Below are 16,230 nucleotides of genomic sequence, written 5' to 3'. Positions count from 1 at the left end.
TAATGAGCCTGTTTCCATGGTAGCGGTGAATTAAAGCCCATAAATGAAACTAATAGCTTCAAACCACAATACCCCACTGATGCTCTTAGTTTATAGCACTGTAAGGTTTAGTAACAACTGTAAATTATGTCAAGATGGTACAGCTTAGGGCACACTAGTTGGTTGACTGAGAAAATATTTGCAACAAATGTGTGATAATTTAGTGGTTTTATTATAACAAATAAGACATTTTTATTTGTTTTAATACATTACCAGAACATCATTACAATTGTAGACAAACTAAAAGGTAAACATTTTCACACCCAGAAAGCCATTAGTGTTTATGGCAAAATGAAACTGACTTTTCCTAAAATTATTTAACATTTTATATTGTTCAAAAACTTTCAGTAATTTTTAACATTGGGGGGGAGAGAGACTTGTTTGGATACAAAACGTGCCGCCTTTTTTTCTTCTTCTTGTTTCCCATTTAAATCTCACACTTCAGTGAAAAAGGGATTATTATTTTCATATGTCAAATTACTCCTGAGGAGAAACTTGATGGATTATTATTTTTTGACTGCTGGTGAAAAACCTTAGATGTTTATTTGGCTTCATGTTGTCAAGAGAGTCTTAATTTGCGTTTACATTTTGCAAAGTGACAGGTACATACCGAAGTAAATTAGAGCTCATTATTTCCAACATTTCTTGGCAGGATTTCTTATTTTGTTAGTTTTTAAGATGTGAAAGGCTTGAAAGAACCAAAATAAGAAACTATAATATTACTTTTTATTATTTTACTGACTTAATTTCATTGAACTATTAACATCCAGTACAGACAGTCAAAGCCCAGCTTCACAACTTAATCATTAAAAAACCAAGAAAAATGTCTTCCCAGCTTCTAGAGTTCAAAATGACATCGTCAACAATTATTTGTAAAAAAAAAATAAGATGATGATAAAAGTTCACATGTTTAACTGTTAAGCATTTTAATAAGTACAATCATAACATTTTCTTAACATTTAGTTACAAAAGCACATAAGCATCAAGGTAAAATTGCTTTTCAGTGGATTATTAAAAATCATAACTGCATATTTTACCTGGTAGTTTTTCTAAATTATTACTTTAAGAATTTATAAATCAATTAAAAAGTTGTCTTTGAAGTTCAGATTCTTTTTAGAGTAAAATTTTAACAACATATTAAAGAACACACATTATGCTGTCACTAAATATGTGTTTAATCTTTGAAATATTTTGCTGTGGAACAAAAAGTACCTTGATTTCTAATAAATAAAAGCTCCCAATGTGTTTAAATTTAATATTTATACAGCAGAACTTGAAAACCAATATCTGAAGTCAGGCATGCTCTAATCATCTGATACATCTTTAGGAAAACTAATCATTATAAATGCACCTTTAGATGAACATCTTGAGGATTTAAATGTTGAATATTTATAGCAGTTGCCACAAATTTACTGTGAGCTCTTCTTTCTACCTGACGTGAAAGTGCCGTGAAACGGCAGCAAAACGCTACCCAGATATCAGTGATGAGTTCCTTTCCACCGGCAGCCAAGTGTAACATTTTGGACGTGTCCCAGAAGCAAAGCAATGCTGTCATTAAGCTTTGAGTCTATTTTTTTACATGCTACGTTTCCAAAACACTTCAAAACTCCCCAGTTTAGATCTCGCCAGACAGGAAGTCAAACACAAGTTAGTGTAAAACATCTGGAAACTTCAAAATAAAAGTGACGTGCAGTACACTATTTCCTGTGAAACTTCTGTAACCGATGTAAACAGATCAGGAAATAAACCACAACCCTTTTTGGAGACACACAGCTGTCTTTCCCCTTGCTTTTTATTGTGTGGACTTCTGAAATCACACGTGATGTTACAATTCTCTCGTGATTTTGTGACCTCACAGGATCAGCTGCGTGGAATGCCTTTGCTCTTTTTCTTCTTTGAACATCTTTGTTACAATCATTATGTGATTCTAATCTGATTCTATTTATTCTGGTTCTTTACACAGAGTAAATGGGGCTTGTTTTTACATTCGCTGACATGTTACGGCTTCTGCCGTGGCCTTCATCAGAGCACTGCCAATGAAGGCCACAGCGGAAGCTTTTGCTTCCGTTTTGCTTCAGGATCACTCCTGGTTGGGAATGAGCTTGTGGGTAAAACACCACCATTACATTACACGCCACTTTCAGTGGAAAGAAGGATGAATCTGTCCCTGAAACCTGAAACAGTGACCACTATTTTCATCAAGTTTCACACCGAAAGTCATGTGTTTTTACTTGTTATGCTAATTGAAAATTAAAAAATTCAATGACGTAAAAGTATAACATTATAGCTGCACAAACATTCCTTAGCAACAGCTCACATGATAACACAGAATAATCAATGTCTGTTTGACCAGCAACATATAGTGACAAAACTCTGACGATGGAAGAAACAGAATTAAATGCTTGTGATCTGACAACTCTCTCCTGGAACCATCTTAAAACCTCCCTCAGTTATCGTCTGTGACAGGAGTGATGATCAAAGGAGCTGAGTTTTTACCTCCGTCGAGGCCACAGGGACTGAAGAACGGGAAGAGCTTCTCGGTGAAGACGCATCCCATAAAGGAGAAAATGTTAGCCCTTGCATCCGCATCATAGAAGGACACCTCACCCCCGTCATAGTCCACAAACACGCCGACCTTTTGAGGTAACTGTCTCACATGCAGGCTGATGGCAGGTCCTGCATTGGCTGTGATTTCTTTTCCTTCTCTCAAGCAGACTGTCCAGTATCCATTCTTTGGGCTCAGTCTGATGTCCCCTTTCCTGTTGATGGACTCTCGCACCACTCCTAAATCCCACTGCGTTTTACCTCTCACCTGAACCTCATAGTAGAATTTCCTTGACGAGAATCCTTCATTTGCCAAAACATTAAGGACAGAATCAAACCGCTCCGGTTTGTTCAGGACCTGCCTCTTTCTGTTCCTGAGTGCAACTAGCTTCCCGTCGTCAGAAACACTGAGGAGAGGGTTTGCTGTGTTGAGATCGAATGTGACATTCACAGCATACCGCTGCCTTTCTCTAAAGTTAGGATCACACAGATTATTTGTTTTAGCTGTAACTGACTTCTTCAATTCAGTCAGATTTTCCTGAACAGCAAATGGGTCAACATCAAGCATCACATTAGACCAGTCCCTCACCTCCGGAAGAGACATTGTGAAAGAAAGAGCATCCTCCAGGAATGTGAAGCAGTCATCAGTCACAGAAAATTGACTGAGCTGTAAGTTTTTCTGCTTTATTTCTTTCATTTCTGCATCCAGTTCTTTAATAAGCTCATTTGCTTCTTGTTCCTTTCTCTTCAGTTTTGTGTTTGTGACCTCTCTGAGTTCGTTGTGGCCTCTCTTAACATAATCCACTACAGCAGCCATCACGTGACTGCTGCATGACAGTGCTTCCTCTGCATTTTTTCTGCTTGCTTCCAGTGAGCAGTGAATCTCACGAATTTTTTGCTGACGGTCTTGGATCATCTGATCCGCACAATCCTTTTCCATCCCCAGCTGTTTTTTTCTGGTCTGAGCCTCCTCTTCTAGAGTTACTGTCTTGTGTGTTTTATGCTCTTCATGTCTGCAGGACGCACAAAGGAACATTTGATCCACCCTGCAGAAAAATTCCAAGGGTTCCAAATGGTTCCTGCATATCCTGCTCTCTAGGTTACGTGCTGGGGGGATTAACTTGTGTCTCTTTAAGGCTGAGATTTTCAGATGAGGCTCCAGATGAGTCTGACAGAAAGACATGAAACACACTAAACAAGACTTTATAGCCATGGACTTTGGCACTGGGCAGTTACTGCAGAGGACGTTTCCCCTTTCCGCTTGTTCTGGGATACTGTTAGACACTGTTTCAACCTTTTTTCTAAACTTCTCTGCCACCTCAGCAATAAAAATGTTGACCCGAAGCATTGGTTTGGAGTGAAATTGTTCTTTGCAAAGTGGACAATCAAACAGCACTTCACCTGTTGCCCAGTGCCTTGTTATACAGTCGTTACAAAAGGTGTGTCCACAGGGGATCGACACAGGCTTAGTGAACACATCCAGACAGATAGGACAACACAAAGTCTCATCACTAACCAGACTCGTGGCAGAAGCCATTTCTAGAAAACACAAAAAGAAGAGATAAAAAAAAACAATGCAAAGCTTATTTACTTTCAATTTTGTTAAACTCAGCTAACAAAAGAAACATAACTGCAAAGTTCTAAAACAAAAGATTACCTGTTATTTTTCACCGAGACTTTGTGAAGTGTACTCTAGCTAAAGCTGGTGTCCGTCATCCTTTTACTTTTCATTTCACCAGCAACGTCATTTCCTCCTGTGTTTGGAACAAGTTAACCCTTTGTAGGCACAATCTACCATCAGCCTTCTGCTCAAATCAGCTTAAAGAAGAATAAATAAAAGACCCACATGCACAATGGCTGTGTTTGATTCGACAATATTCTTGTTATTGTTTGATACAATATTCTTGTTATTGTTTGATTGCTGATGCTTTTTCCCATTTTTTGTTTATTTGTTTTATATGTTAGAAATTCCATTCATGCTTAGTGTTAGAAAGTGGTGGAGTTAAAAATGGGACAACTGGCCACAGAGCCAGCAAGTGTGTACATTTGCTTAACATGTAAATCCTTGGAACCCACACAGTAAACTATAAATCTTGTGCTTTGTTCTCTGGGGAAACAATGTGTTTGTTTTCATGAGGGTTTCTAGGAATAACAGCTTCCTGTGTGATACGGTGAAATTTCAATCATCCCTGTGCACACTGAGAAGTTAGCAGGAAAAGTTTATTTTGAAAGAATACTTTAAAGACCAAGTTCACTCTTTTTTTAACACATTTGCAGTGGTCTCTAATATAAATGAATGCCTTGTAAGTTGGTTGATCTCTGTGGGGAAAAATCACCTGTGGAGAGGTGAGCAGAACATGGCAGGATATGGAGTCTTATTTCCTGATAATCAGACATTTTACCTCTGATTGGCTAACAACAACACAACTCTACCATTGACTCCTTTTGCTATGCAACGTTGAGGTTTTAACTTCACAATTGGCACAAGCCTGAAGGAGTTCTGCTGTGTTGTGGAAATGCTAATGCTAAAGGTTAGCTTCTACTAGTCACAGTGGCTCTGCTCTTCCCTGGTCGCCAAATCATTAACAACCTTCCCCGTTGTGAGCCAATATGGGGGAGTCCATGTTAGCCATATTTTCAATGTGAAGTAAATCTGTGTGACTGTTCTATTTCATGTTTTTCCCCATTTATTTTCTATTGGTGGCTAATGCAGGAAATAAGGGGTAGATGACCAGTTTCACATGTAGCCTGAACCTCAGTGACAATCATATTAACTCATCAACTGCCGCCCGTTACCTGATCAGAAAAGCCTCTTGTTGCCAGCACAACGAGAGGCTTTTATTTGCTGTTTTTTGAAGAGTCACAGAACGTTATGCTCTAGGATGATGTCAACACCAAAACTACCAAAACAACAATTGCAGAGTTTGCATGGGATTTTGTAAATGACTCCACATTTAAGTCCAGCTGATATTTTGTCTTTTGGGTGCACTAGTCTGTTTCTAACTGTTGTGTATGGTTCTGCAATAAAACATACATAGGAGAAACCGGACGCCAACTCAACACACGAACAATAGAACATAGAAAGGAGTGTGAGAAAGAGGCAAGTCGAAAACACACAAGAAAAGCAAAACAATAAGCAGAAAGTACAATAAAGAAATCAGCCGTAACAGATCACTGCATAAGAGAAAACCATGTAATGGACTGGGACAACACAAGGATCATAAACACCGAACAACAAAAATACAAAAGATGGATTAAAGAAGCAATCGAGATAAGGAGACGTGGATGTGGGACCATGAACAGGGACGATGGAGTTTACACATTGGACCGTGCATGGGATTGCATCGTCGGAGAGGGGAGAGTGGGCAGCAGAAGGCGACAACGTCCTCTGCTGCCCGCGGATAAACGGAGTAGGAAGTGATGCCACCATCAGCGTCAGTCTGAGGAAGTCTGCAGCCGCAGACGAAACGTAGCGAAAAAACAGGTAACGAAACCGTTTCTGTGTTTTAAAAATAGAACGACAGCATGGGTTATTAGTAATTGTCATGATCTGTCTTGTCTCCTCAGTTTCTGTTCAGTCCTTTGTCCATGCTATTTGCTCCCACCTGCCTCTCGTCTCCCAATCGAGGTCCCATGCAGCTCCTCATGTATTTAAACCCTCTCAGTCCTGTGTGTCTTGTCTGTTCATTGTTTCCTTGTCCCTGTGCTTCTTCATTAAAACCCTTAAAGGTTCTCACCAGCCTGCCTATCTCATTTACCTGTGTTTGGATCCTCACCTCAACAACACCCTGACAGTAATATATCATTATAGTATTAATATTTAAAAGTGATGAAACTTCTGTCCAAGAATAATCTGATGAGGGTAGTTTTAACATCAATGTGTTGCTATTATCAAAGAGTTAAATACTATTTTAAGCAGATGGAGATTCTTTTTGATCCTGGTCTATATGAGTCCCCTTTCTTCTTTAAGATCTAATCATTGACACATTAGAGGGAATCACTGCTTCTCTCCTCCTGTATTTTGGTCTTTCCATCCCTCATCGATCACTTCTTTATTCCACCCTCAATCCCGTTATCATCCTTATTCATGGAGCTCTAACCTTGAATACATGAATTAGAGATCAGAGCAGCAAAGAGTGCTTGAGGACACAGTCTTCTCTTTGTTACTGAAACCCCCTGCCAGGTTGCTTCTTCCTTTAAATTGTGCAAATCCAGAAGAAAACCTGATTTCTACATTTTGTCCTACATCCCAAAAGAACTGTAAGACAAGTCAAAGTGTGTATTTAGATATATCAGAACTCAACAACATCACAGTATTACAAAGATGTGCATATAGAGCTCCGGGAGTTGACGTCACTTCTCCTGGCATGCAACAGTTCAAATCGAAACAGCGCCATATTGGCAGGCAGAAGCCCGCAGCTGGACTATTTGTTATTGTCAGAAAACTCAAATGGGAAATATGGTGGATTCCTGTTGTGACCCAGGATGCAGAACAGACGCGGACGACATAAGGAATGAGCCTTCTACAGGATTCCCCAAGATCCGGAGCGCCGCAAACTTTGGATCATTGTAATAAAACATCCCGAGAGTAAAGGTTTTCACTTATGCAGCGACCACTTCATATCAGGTACTTAAACCAACGTTTCCTCAACGGTATATGGTATTTATTTTGAACGCTTTTATTATGATTCTTAGTGGGCTTCCTAAACTTATTTTGGCATGGCTTTTTATGTCTTGTTACTCATAGCAACAAGTAAACATCACGTAATTCTTAAGCAATGGTTGATCAATTGTCAGATCACACATAAAAAGCACTTTGGATTGCTATTATCTGTCTCACTGAAACAGATCTCAGACAGGTCCTGAGACGCTCCTGCCTGACATTTTTATTTTATTCACGGAAAAAAAATCAAACTAGTGATTTCCCTTGGCGTTCAGTTTATACATTCAAACAGCACAGCACTCTATTTAAACTACTTACATGTTAATCTGTTATTTGTCCATCCATCCATCCATTTTCAGCCGCTTATCTGGAGTCAGGTTACGGGGGCAGTAGCGTCGAGAGGCCCAGACATGGCCAAGCCAAGCTTGTCCAGAAAACATTTTTTTTTGGGTGCACAGGACCAGTTCCAGTGTGGGCCAGATGCTGAAAAATAAATTCATAAATCTGTCTTTTTTGAGATTTCACAAATCAGAGAACGGTTTCACAAATCACAAACTATGTTTTATGCATACTGCTACAAGCCTAGAATAATTTAAAACAGGTTTGAAGAGTGTATGTGTTGTAGATTTTGAGCTAGGGCAGATTAAAAATGGTCAGAGTAGAGAAAATTGGGTGTATTAGCCATCGACATATAAATATTGGACAATGGGTTTCCATGGACTCCAATAATGTTTTTGTGCTAAAATGGGAGGTGGCCACCACCGCCATTTTGACCGTGTCACAGGTTCCGTCAAGCCCAGACAATTCCAAAAAAGGGAAGAGAGGTGGAGCTGAGGGTGGAGCTGTAAGGCTGGGATCAACTGACGGCACCCAGTCTAACTAGCTACAAGCTAACCTGAAGCTAACCCTGGCTAACCCAAAGATAATGTGGAGGTGGGGGCCAGGCTAACGGATGTAGCCACTTAGCTACAACCGGAGCTAACGCTGTGGAACACCCATCGACCGCATGGAGTTCAGGTGGAGGTTTGCGGCACTTTTTCATGAGACGTACCTTTCTGTGAATAAAAAAATATGAAATCGGTAAGTTTTTAAGTTATTTCCGTAATGAAAATATATTTTGCTTTGAGCAAGTTTTCACTATTTTTAACGTACTGTATTTTCCGGACTATAAGTCGCTCCTGAGTCCCACCAGCCATTAAATGTATAATGAAGAAGAAAAAAAAACATGTCGTATTTTGGGGGGAAATTTTATTATTTTTCTTACAAAATCTGAGACCAAGCGTTTCACATTGCAAGACAAGACCGAATAATGCGCCGCAGCAGCGCACCATGGTCTCCAGCAGAGGAAGGTGGTGTTTGAAACCCTCCCAGCGGGACAGGGGAACTCATTCTTGGGTCGGAGTTGGCCCGCAGCAGCGCGGTGTAGCCTACATATTTTGTCATATAAGTCGCTCCGGAGTAGCAGGACCGGCCAGACTATGAAAAAAAGTGTGATTTATAGTCCGGAAAATACGGTAGTTGTTAGTATTTGAGATAAATTAGCAGGCTAAATACATTTCATATATTTCCAAAACGTAATACTTGTTTGTATCTTGTACAGCCAAGTAGCCTTTATTCTGGACTCAGTACAATTCACCAAAAGTAAAGACACATTATACAGATGAAGTAAGCACAAGATAACTTACTGGAAGAAACAGAATTATCATGAGAACCAGAACAAGACAGCCTGATAACAGTAATGTGAAAATAACAGTTAAAAAGTGTGTATGTGTAATAGAAATAAAAATATATTAGAATTTGTGTAACTCACTGTGATCCAAACAATAAATCAGCCATGGCTGATTAACAATCATGAAATGAGGTCTGGGAGTTTTTAAGTTTCATTCTTTTATTACATTTTTTCTTAGATCTGTTAAAAGGTCACCATGGCAGCCTGTGTGTCTCCAACACCAGCTGCACAACGCAGAGTGTAACTACCAAATACCTGTCTTGACCACTTCATGTATGGTTTTGTACTTTAAACAGCTAGGCCAAACCTGTTATTTTTTTCACCATAGCCATTTGGATCATCGGTGACAGCTGAGTGAGGCGTGGTGCCCAGAGAGCTGCAGAGACCCTGTGAGACAACCTTGGCCTCCCTGACGTCCGTGTCTCCTGGTTCGGTTGGGGCGGACTGAGGTGGAAAGACGTTCTCCCCTTCTTTTTCAACTCCATGCATGGAAGAGCAGCTCCTGATGTCCTTCTCATCCACTGTGGTGGCAATGACATGGGGGTGGTCAGCAGTGTGAAGCTGGTGAACATGATGGAGGACCTGCACCGGCTTCACCTTCTCCACCCTCATATCACACTGTTGAGAACTGTTCTTCCTTCACAACCCAACGTTCCACTCACTCTGCAGCTCTCTGGGCCCCTTTTATTATTTTAAGTATTTTTTTAAATGTACCGACACTTTGTGTCCTGTTATTTTATAAAATGTGATGTAAAAAAATAAGTTTTTGCTCAATTACTGGAATTTCTTTGTTTAAGACAAAAAAGGAAGAATCATTTATGTCAAGTTATTTCTACAACAGGCCTGTTTTAAGTCCAACAGTTTCTTAGCAGTCAATAGAAATGTGTTCTTTACTAAATTTACTTGGTTTAAATATCTTACTAAAATAAACAGAGTGCCGTATTGCAAAACCCAATCATACTTGTTATGTAAATATTAGCTTTGTAGATATTTTTTACAGATAGATATTTGTGTGCTAAAAAAACCCATAAACTTAAATAATTTGTCATTGTTTATTGAAAAACAACAAAATACAGGTATACAGAAAGTGTGGGAAAATGATAATGTGAAAGTATTGCTCTTTAAATGTAATACTATTCATCTTTAAAAAGAAAAACTCTAAAATGTCCTGTACACCAACATGACAGAAGAATGGTGGTCTGTCTGTCAGAATGTGCTAAACAGATTTGCTCTATCAAGAGGAGCCTTTTGTGTACGAGTTTATGTTATTGTAATATTGGTTTGGGTTATGTATCGCCACATTAGCATGTAAATGCTGAACCAATCTGGAATAAAGAGGGTTGATAGAGGACAAACAAGTAAATAAGAGAGAAACATAAAAACAACTAGGAAACTATCAGAACCGCTCACGGCGCATGCGCAATCATGCATCAACACTGCTCGCCCACTATTTCCCTAATAACACACGTTGTTTGTTTTTATTTCTACACGTGTTTTTACTCACAAAGATTGTCAAGAAAGCGTGTTTGTCGTATTCATGTCAAACTAAACTGATCACGAAACAGATTTACTTTAGAAGATCAGGAGCTCCTGAGGAAAAAAGGAATATTAGTATGACCCTACTATGACTTACAAAAGCCAGACTGGTGAGTTTTGTTATGTTACACACGGCCAACATTTTCAAGTTGGATGGGAGCCACAGAGCAGAAAGGTGTAGAGATCAATAGACATCTGGGAGGTGTATGGCGTTTAAAGCGTGCCACAACCCGTGCACGCGCATTGGGTCCACAGCGCGCGTGTGAACGGGACTCGCGAGTGAAAATATACATGGCAGCGCGCGTGTGAACGGGACTCGCGAGCGGAAATATACATGGCGAGAGGTCATTTGTGCACTGAGAGGGAGCAAACTGTGTCTGTGAGCGCACAAGGATGTGCACAAGTGACAAACCTGCGTGCGCGCGTTGTCAACGAGCACACGGCAGAGGAAAACGTGCGCGCGCGGCAGCCTCTGTGCTCGCTCGGCAGCCTCTCTGCGCGCTCGGTTTCTGACTCCTGCTCGCTCGGCTGTAAGGGCTTTTGGCACTCTGGAGGCGTGGCCTGTGGCAGATCTTCTCTGTCCTCTGATTGGTTAGTTTACCCCGCACTTTACCCTCTATCTATATAAAAAAGTCTGATATTCAGTAGTTGCTGGCATAGCTCAGCTGGGAGAGCGGGTGACTCTCGCCCCGGAGGATCCAGGTTCGAGTCCGGGCAAGGAAAGTGCAGTAGATGTCATGTTATTTTTTCTTAATTCCAGGTATTTTACAGTTGTGACCGTTCAACTGTCATTAAACGTCCGAATGTTTGCTGGGCAGTGTTTTAAAAAGTGCACATAAGCTAGATGGTTTTAACCATATAAAATTACATTTTTTGTGATACTGGAAAAATACATACTGAAATAAAACTACTGATTGAAAACTTTATGACTGTGGTTGTACAATATATGACTCACTAATACACTGCAAACTCCCTTAGAGTGGGGCTTCGAGAGAGAGAGAGAGAGAGAGAGAGAGAGAGAGAGAGAGAGAGAGAGAGAGAGAGAGAGAGAGAGAGAGAGAGAGAGAGAGAGAGAGAGAGAGAGAGAGAGAGAGAGAGAGAGAGAGAGAGAGAGAGAGAGAGAGAGAGAGAGAGAGAGAGAGAGAGAGAGAGAGAGAGAGAGAGAGAGAGAGAGAGAGAGAGTATTTAATTGACAAATTATCCTTTCAAATAATTAATTGATGAGTTACATAATTGTCCATTTAGAATTGTTGAATGGACTGAGTCAAGTTTGGTGCACTTTATATATTTCAAAACATGTTTTTTTTATTTTAATGATGCATATAAATAATTTAAATGTTAATTTAATGAAATATTTCTATTTTTTCATTACCTCACCCTTGTTTTGACAAAAACGGGACCTTGCTGGATAATATCACGGAGAAACTATTTGTTCACAGTACATGGCTCAGTGAGGATCTGTGTACCAAAGGAGGAGATACTCAGAAATCTGTCTGCAGATTGTTACAACCCAGACTGGAAGTGGTGGGCTGTAATAAGAAAGGAGACCAAACAGAGGAGTGGGGGTTCAACAACTGATTTATTTAACAAAAGTAAGGATTTACTAATAGTATGTATTTTTCCAGAATCACAAAAAATGTAATTTTATATGGTTAAAACCATCTAGCTTATGTGCACTTTTTAAAACACTGCCCAGCAAACATTCGGACGTTTAATGACAGTTGAACGGTCACAACTGTAAAATACCTGAAATTAAGAAAAATTAACATGACATCTACTGCATTTTCCTTGCCCGTACTCGAACCTGTATCCTCCAGCGCGAGAGTCACCCGCTCTCCCAGCTGAGCTATGCCAGCAACTACTGAATATCAGACTTTTTTATATAGATAGAGGGTAAAGTGCGGGGTAAACTAACCAATCAGAGGACAGAGAAGATCTGCCACAGGCCACGCCTCCAGAGTGCCAAAAGCCCTTACAGCCGAGCGAGCAGGAGTCAGAAACCGAGCGCGCAGAGAGGCTGCCGAGCGCGCACAGAGGCTGCCGCGCGCACACGTTTTCCTCTGCCGTGTGCTCGTTGTCAACGCGCGCTCACAGACGCAGTTTGCTCCCTCTCAGTGCACAAATGACCTCTCGCCATGTATATTTCCGCTCGAGAGTCCTGTTCACACGCGCGCTGCCATGTATATTTTCGCTCGCGAGTCCCGTTCACACATGCGCTGTGGACCCAATGCGCGTGCACGGGTTGTGGCACGCTTTAAACGCCATAGAGGTGGACAGCATGGATGAGCAGAAAGATCCGTAATGACAAAACTGATTGTTAGTCATGGGAGGATGACTGAGGACTACTCAGGAGGAGGAGGAAGAAATTAGGTGATTGAGAAGAGAGCTGGAATTCCAGAGATCTGTGTAGAAAATAAGTTTCAATAAAGTAAAGATGAGTGACTTGCCACCAGCTGTTTTTGTTCTCCTGCCAGATGAGATGATGGTTACAGGTGTGAGGATGCACCTTCTGTTATAGCCACATTAGAGGAGTTGTCAGGTAACTCCTCTGTCGTACAGTGGTGAGCAGCCTGGCTGAGGAGGAGAGAAGGAAAAACCACACAGAGTAGAATACTAACTAATAATTACAATTTCTTGTTGTGTAGCTCACCTTACGTGCACTTTAAAACCTGGACCTGCACCTGCTCACAGCATCCCGTTTGTCTGGTCTCTGGAACTGGGCACAGAGAGGTTCTGGAACAGGAATTTTGTCCGAGTTCTCCTGATAGGGGAGACTCGGGAGAGGATCCACCACCACAGTCGAACAGCAGGTCCATAAGCTTGTGCACATATACTGGAAAAGGGTTTTCAGTATTACAATAGTTATCCATAACCATCATTTTGGTTTTATCATATAATACATGACATACATGAGGTTGGATTGGTCTTCAGGGCTCTCACTGTGTAGTCTCCACGTTTGTACTTTGGGTACACTACAGCATATCTCAGCTCACCAGTTGCTGTTGCTGCATGTGAGCGTGCTGCATTTTCATTATAGTGCATTGCAGCAATTTGAAATCTGAAATTATCAAATAAAAAAACATAGATTTTAGACAAAATTCTACATTTCATGCTAAAATTTAAACATTAGAGGCATTAATTTGACTATTTATTCTATTCATTACCTAGACAGCATTCCTTTGAAGGAGAAGACCTGACTTTTTGGAGTGAATCTGATGATGAGGCTGTGGAAAGCCTACAAGGTGGATGTGTGGTACTGAGGGCTTATCTTCTCTACGTCCTTCACAAACCGTGGAGCTAACAGAATGGCAGTAAGCTTCTCACATGATGCTGTGCCTACGTTGAAAATGTTAATTACATAAATTACAATTTGATCAACTTTAGAATGTTGCTATTATTTCATTGAGAAAACATTACCCATAGCTGACATTTTTAGATGACAAATGTATGAAAGAGTGACTAATAATGCTGTAGACAGGTGTGGTCATTACTTACGGCATCTTAGTACATATTATTTCAATTAAGGCTGTTCTGCCTAAAACCATGAGTTGTGTGGTGCCCTCTTGTGAAATTTCTGCACAGCATTTTATTCTTAGTAATTAATTGCTGTTGGCCAAATGGTGGTGTGTGACCTTAGCAGCTACATGTGACATCTGTAACCCCCAAATTCCACTACCTCCGCTCCGGCACGATCTCCGGAGCAAAATCGGTCCCGTTGTAGTCAATCAGAGCAATTCCACTACTGCGCAGTGCGCCGCCCTCTGTTCCAGTGTCCGGCAAAAATAGAATCGATCCTATTTTTGCCAGACGCCGGAGCACCTCCACAGTTAATGGATAGGAATCACAACCGCCCAACAGGAAAAGGAGCAAGCACGACTTCCGTTTTTCACAATAAATCGATAAACAAAAGGCGTTTTTTGTTTCATATGCACAGGTTTAACAACTTTTAACAACTATCAATGACGGCTGAACTTTAAATGCACAAAAGTAAGCCATAAATACAGTTTCCACTATCAAAGTAGTCACACTTTGTTGATCCAAACACTGCTGATCTCTCAACACAAATGATGGGCAGATTAAACAGTTCATTTCGATGCTTCTCCCACACAACGGGTGTTTGGATCTAACTTCCGCGTTTATTGCTTGGACTGTATCGCAAGATCTCAAAAATCCTGCGCATGCTTGTTTGCCCACCTCAGGTCTCCGCACCGGAGCGGAGCCGTTGTAGAGTGGGTACCAGTAAAAATTGAGTTCGGAAGCGAGCGGCTGCGGAAGGCGGGGGCAGATCGGAGCGGAGGTAGTGGAATTTGGGGGTTACTCTCATGCTCCAAAAATATTTCTCCATGTTGAAGGAGGTGAAGACAAATATTCTGTTGAGGGTGACGTGTTCTAAATGTAAAAAAACCTAACAGTAAAGGCTCAGCTGTAATGAGTACATGCTACACTTACTTGGTTTGAGCCACTGTCTTGCCTGTTCTCTATCCAGAGGTGCACGCAGACAGCTAGGGAACAGGGCGTTGTCAAGGCTGTGCACATTTTGGATGTGGTTGGCAACTGAAGTCCACTTTGCTACTGCCTCCTGTCCTGAGGAGGAACTGGATGCTGACCAGTAGAGGTGGTTCACCACGCTTTGCTTCCACAGTCTCACATCCTGGGTCGTCTTTCTCTTCCCCAGCTCTTCGATTTTCTTACCAATTCATGGAGAGCCAAATAGACCAACATTTAAAATAGAAAAAAAAAATCCTGTAATATTCACTATATACAGTACATCCCCAAAGATGACCTTTTCCCATGTGCCAGGGGTCAAAGTACTGACTGATTTCCTTTTTTCCTCCCGCAAATACTTCTGCACCCCTGTGTGGCGGTCAATCACAACTTGCTGCACATCAACCCCCCTCTCCAAAAGTGTGCTCAGACTTCGCACAAATCCCTCCTTCTCCATTCGCACACTATTTCCAACTTCATTGCTCTGAAAATAAACATAATTCTCCATTGATCTGTGAATAATTAACCATGAAATGTATTGGAATCATCAGGTAATGTTGTACCTGTACGAGTTGGATATCAATAACTTTGTTTCTTTTGAGATCCATCATGGTGTAGCTGCCATATTTGGCTGAGTGTCCTTCAAAAATGCAAGTTATTACTTAATTTACATTTGATAGCAAAGGAATAAAATAAGTAAATTTAAACTTATTCACCAGGTGAATCAGCTCGCATGTCACCACCAAGAGTCACAGGTCCAGATTCAGTAGCCTCCTGGATGAAATCAGCTTGCTCTAGATGCCACTTTCAGCTCACTGTTGGAATTAAGAGCTTTGCCTGATGTCGATAGAATGTCTGCTTGGACAGTCCCTGCACATTGAAGGCACCCAGGAACTAAAATATGAAAAGTTACGTCATGAAATGAGAGATGCACAGACCTTATCAAAACTAACCTAAACATTTTTGGCCTATACCTTAGAAATCTGGCTAAATGATGAGCCAGACTTTCTGGAAGATTAATTTCCATCATGGTCCCTGTGTCACAAGACACACAGCAGCTGGGAGCTCTAAACTGGTTGGCTATATAAAAAACAAAGAATCAGCACATTTATAAATGTTTAATAGAGCATAAAATCACGCGTAACAATAAACTGTAAAACAAATTAAAACTAGAAGGTAATAATAAAATATTTACATAGACCAGGGATTCCCTAAGTGTGGGGCGCGAGCTGCT

The 16,230-nt window shown here is 40.8% G+C and overlaps 1 protein-coding gene and 1 long non-coding RNA gene across 2 annotated transcripts; both read right to left on the bottom strand.

Annotated features, from left to right (window-relative positions):
* Window positions 1–940: 940 nt before the first annotated feature.
* Window positions 941–4,345, bottom strand: LOC107396793 (E3 ubiquitin-protein ligase TRIM39). The gene is made up of 2 exons (XM_015976637.3): window positions 4,241–4,345; window positions 941–4,122 (listed from the first exon to the last, which is right to left on the bottom strand). Exon 2 carries the CDS (start codon window positions 4,118–4,120, stop codon window positions 2,486–2,488), a length of 1,635 nt encoding a protein of 544 aa, XP_015832123.1. The 5' UTR covers window positions 4,121–4,122; window positions 4,241–4,345; the 3' UTR covers window positions 941–2,485.
* An 11,058-nt stretch (window positions 4,346–15,403) lies between these two features.
* Window positions 15,404–15,943, bottom strand: LOC139071041 (uncharacterized). Its single transcript, XR_011521282.1, has 3 exons — window positions 15,713–15,943; window positions 15,560–15,636; window positions 15,404–15,480 (listed from the first exon to the last, which is right to left on the bottom strand). It is a non-coding gene; the product is annotated as an uncharacterized lncRNA (long non-coding RNA).
* Between the last annotated feature and the right edge of the window lie 287 nt (window positions 15,944–16,230).

The sequence above is a fragment of the Nothobranchius furzeri genome, chromosome 1, assembly GCF_043380555.1.
Source record: "Nothobranchius furzeri strain GRZ-AD chromosome 1, NfurGRZ-RIMD1, whole genome shotgun sequence".
NCBI classification, from domain to species: domain Eukaryota; kingdom Metazoa; phylum Chordata; class Actinopteri; order Cyprinodontiformes; family Nothobranchiidae; genus Nothobranchius; species Nothobranchius furzeri.
This window is presented reverse-complemented; position numbering and strand designations above follow the sequence as displayed.